A 4,266-nucleotide genomic window follows, 5' to 3' on the forward strand; every position below is an offset into this window, starting at 1 on the left:
ACACTACACCCCGTTGGCGATCGGGACGTACAATGGGTCAACCGACCTAGATGATCATCTGGATTGGTTCGATAACGAGGTCATGCTGCACCAATACACGAACGAAGTGAAGTTCCGTGTCTTCCTCATGACTCTCTCCGGATCAGTGCAGTGTTGGTTCAAAAGACTACTGGATGGCTCGATATGGAGCTTCAAAGACTTTCGAGCCGCTTTCTAGCACCACTTCACCAGCAGCCGACGCTACCAGAAGATGAGCGTCGGCCTCTTTGCCTTGAAGCAAGGGCCCAAGGAAGCACTCCGAGCATACATTCAGCGCTTCAATCAAGTGTCCATGGACTTCCCCTCAGTCTCGTCTGAGACCATGATGAACGCATTCACCCAGAGGTTCGCTGAAGGAGATTTTTTACGATCACTCATCAGGAAGTCGCCCAGGGACTTCGACCACATGCTCAAGAAGGCCAACGAGTATATCAATGTGGAAGAAGCTCAGGCGGCTAGAAGAAAGGAGGCACCGACCGAGCATTCGGCGCCGACCGAGCGCCGACCATCGAGTAGCCATCAGCCACCTAAGGGACCGAGGGCTGAAGGAGCACGATCGCACTAGGAGATTAGGGCGTATGCCATACAACATGTGGCGTCCGATCGACCTAAGGTGTCAAAGGGCAAGGTATGGACGTATATGTTTTGTTCATTCCACCAGCCAACGTCCCACAACACGCGGGACTGCCAAGGACTGACATCGATCGTCAGCCGATTGGCCCCCAGAGGATATCGCCGCCGCTCCCCATCTCCTGATCGGCAAGATCAGCACCGATCCACCAGATGAAGAGAGGATGAAAGAAGGTCGACCGAGCGACACTATCAACAGCAGCAGAGGGATAACGCTAATCCCTCCCGGATCCCGGCCGAGCGAAATAAGCCATCCGCTTGGGAAGAAGAAAACAAGAACAATGCTTCCCGAGGAGAGATATGCATGATCGTCGGAGGGTCAACCGACGGCAACTCCAATCGAGCCAGAAAGTCATACGCTCTGCGGTTGGAGATTCACGCCGTGGGATGTGGCAAGGAGAAAGCCGAAGGGTCTCAGATCAGCTTCGGCCCTAGCGACCTTGAGGGTGTAGAGATACCTCATGATGATGTCTTGATCATTCGAGCGGTGATCGCCAACTACACCATTCACCGGACTTTCGTCGACACGGGAAGTTCGGTGAACATCATCTTTAAGAAGGCATTCGATCAACTACAGATTGATCGAAGTGAGCTACTGCCCATGGCGACCCCGCTCTATGGATTCACTGGCAACGAAGTTTTGCCGATCGACCAAGCAAGGTTGGCCATCTTGCTGGGAGAAGAGTTGTTGAGGAGGACCCAGACAACCAACTTCATAGTGGTGGATGCGATGTCAGCCTACAACGTTATCTTGGATTGACCGGCCCTCAACAAGTTCTAGGCGGTGGTATCAACTTACTGCTAGAAGATAAAGTTCCCAGTGGACGATCAGGTGGGCGAGGTCAGAGGCGACCAACTGGCCACTCGGCGCTGCTATGTGGAGATAGTCAAGACCGAGGCAAAGGCTGCTCGGAAGGCTCTGCGACTGGAGGTAAACGCGATCACTGAAAAAACCCTCTACCTTGGTATACAAAGAAAAGGAGGAGGTCCAGATCCACCCTAGCCGAGTGGAGGCAACAACCTTCATCACCGCCGACCTGGAGGAGGAGAAGAAGGCAGAGCTGGTCGTCTGTCTTAAACAAAATCATGACGTATTCGCCTAGTTGACCCATGAGCTTCCCGGCATCTCCTCGAGCATGGCTCAACACGAGCTTCACGTCTGACCCAACACTCAGCCGGTGAAGCAAAGAAAAAGGGGTTTCAGCGTGGAGCAGGGCATGATCATCCGGGCAGAGATAGAAAAGCTACAGAGGTCAGCCATATCAGGAAAGTCCAATTCTCGAGCTGGCTAGCCAATGTTGTGCTAGTTTCTAAGCCAGGCAACAAGTGGTGGGTCTACATTGATTTTCGCAACTTAAACAAGACGTGCTCGAAGGACTTCTATCCACTTCCCAGGATAGATCAAATGGTAGACTTAACGGCGGGCTGCGAGCTGATCTGCATGCTCGACGCGTATCAAGGATACCACCAAGTGTCGCTCACCCGCAAGGACCAGGAGAAGGTCAGCTTCATCACGGTTGATGGAACATACTGCTATAATGTCATGCCGTTCGGATTGAAGAATGTCGGAGCCACCTACTAGAGGCTGATGAATAAAGTGTTCCGACGACAGATCGACCGTAATATGGAGGTATACGTCGATGACATACTGATTAAATCCCTCCAAGTTGTTGACCTATGCACAGATATCAACGAGACTTGCTAAATGCTAAGGACATACGAAATAAAGCTGAACCTGAGCAAGTGTCTGTTTGGCGCAAAGAGTGGCTGCTTCCTGGGCTACATCATCACCGAGCGAGACATTGAAGCCAACCCAAGCAAGGTCAAAGCTTTACAAGATATGCCACCGCCTCAGAACTTGAAGGAAGCTCAGAGGCTGACCAGTCGGATCACGACACTATCCAGGTTCATATCCAAGTCGTTCGATCGGAGCCTGCCGTTCTTCAAGATGCTTCGTCGAGCCACCAAATTCCAATGGGACGCCGAGTGCGACCGGGCTCTAGAGGAGCTGAAGGAGTATCTGAACTCGCTGTCTGTATTAGCCAAGCCAATTGTGGGTGAGCCACTGTGGATTTATTTGTCGTCCAATGAACATATCGTTGGGTCAGCTTTTGTTAGGCAGAATGGCCAGGATCAGCAACCTGTATATTTTTTAAGCCATATATTGAAGGATGCTGAATCTCGCTACACCGGTCATGAAAAACTTCGTACGCTTTGATTCTAGCCGCTCGGATGCTTCGCCCGTACTTCCTAACGCACACAATCATCATGCTGACTAACAGTGCCCTGGGACGAGTCCTTCTCAACCCAGAGGCATCGAGAAGGCTAATCAAATGGACGATCGAGCTGAGCGAGTTCGACATTCAGTATCATTGGTGATCAAGGCTCAAGCTTTGGCAAATTTCGTCATAGAAGTCCAGAGTGACGAGCCGGTAACAATATGGAGGATATATGTGGATGACTCGTCCACACGGCAAGGTAGCGGGATCGACATATTGCTTATATCACCGCGGGAGAATTGGATGCAGCTATCCATTCGACTGGACTACCGAGCCATAAATAACGAAGCAGAGTATGAGACACTGATAGCCAGCCTACAGGCAGCTCGACACATGGGAGCAATTAAAGTCCTCATCCACTCGAACTCCCAGCTTGCCGCCCAACAATTATCCAGGACATTCGAGATCAGCAACGCTCAGCTAAGGCTTTATGCAGAGGCTTTCGAGAAACTGAAGGTCAACTTTCAGGAGGTCATTATATAGAATATTTCCCGATCGGAGAATCAGACGACGGATAAGTTAGCGAAATTGGCCAGTTCTCTGACGCCGATCGTCATTGGTCAGCCGATCGAACAAGTCTCGCTTGTGGTGCACATCAACTGGATAGAGGGAATAACCTTCCCGAACGACTGGAGGACGGCCCTGACAGAGTTCTTGCGGTCGGGAGTTACACCTGCCGATCCGAAAGAAGCTCGCTTGCTGAAGAAGAGGGCCAGACAGTTCACCTTGATCGGAGACCAGCTTTACAAGAGGGCCTTCTCCAGGCTCCTCCTCAAGTGCGTCAGATCAGAGGGCATCGAGTACATCTTGAAGGAGGTGCACCAAGGCTTCTGCGGAGGTCATCTGGGCGGCCGGGCATTAGCCCGCAAGATACTCCTGGCCGAGTATTTCTGGCTAACCCTCCAAGAGGATGCCGCTCAGACGATGACCACCTGTTTGTCCTGCTAGAGGTATCACAATCTGCCGCACCGACCCACCGATTAAATGAAGGCGTCCACGGTATCATGCCCATTCAACCAATGGGGCATGGACATCGTCGGGCCTTTCCCCATGGCGACCGATCAGCGGAAGTTTCTACTTGTTGCGGTGGACTATTTCTCGAAGTGGGTAGAAGTTGAGCCACTTGCGAGGATCAGCGAGCAAATGGTCATCAAATTCATTTGGCAAAACATCATTGTTGGTTCGAGATCTCACGGCGACTCGTATCCGACAACGGAAGATAGTTCGTCGACCGGGAGCTTAGAGAATGGTGTGAAGGCTATGACATCCAACAAACCTTCACCTCGGTGGCCTACCCTCAGGGCAACGAGCAAGCCGA

The 4,266-nt window shown here is 51.7% G+C and overlaps 1 protein-coding gene across 1 annotated transcript; it reads left to right on the plus strand.

The window, feature by feature from the left end:
- Positions 1-2,374: 2,374 nt before the first annotated feature.
- On the plus strand, positions 2,375-3,896 carry LOC122019550. The gene is made up of 3 exons (XM_042577008.1): positions 2,375-2,812; positions 2,952-3,419; positions 3,513-3,896. Exons 1-3 carry the CDS (start codon positions 2,375-2,377, stop codon positions 3,894-3,896), a joined length of 1,290 nt encoding a protein of 429 aa, XP_042432942.1.
- The last annotated feature ends 370 nt before the right edge of the window (positions 3,897-4,266 follow it).

The sequence above is a fragment of the Zingiber officinale genome, chromosome 9A, assembly GCF_018446385.1.
Source record: "Zingiber officinale cultivar Zhangliang chromosome 9A, Zo_v1.1, whole genome shotgun sequence".
NCBI lineage: Eukaryota > Viridiplantae > Streptophyta > Magnoliopsida > Zingiberales > Zingiberaceae > Zingiber > Zingiber officinale.

Excerpts from the sequence above, each read along its gene's own strand:
- LOC122019550 (XM_042577008.1), top strand. The coding sequence starts at position 2,375 with ATGCTAAGGACATACGAAATAAAGCTGAACCTGAGCAAGTGTCTGTTT. Across the intron at positions 2,813-2,951 it reads ATGGCCAGGATCAGCAACCT|TGCCCTGGGACGAGTCCTTC; the intron begins GTATATTTTTTA and ends GCTGACTAACAG. Across the intron at positions 3,420-3,512 it reads TGAAGGTCAACTTTCAGGAG|CCGATCGAACAAGTCTCGCT; the intron begins GTCATTATATAG and ends GTCATTGGTCAG.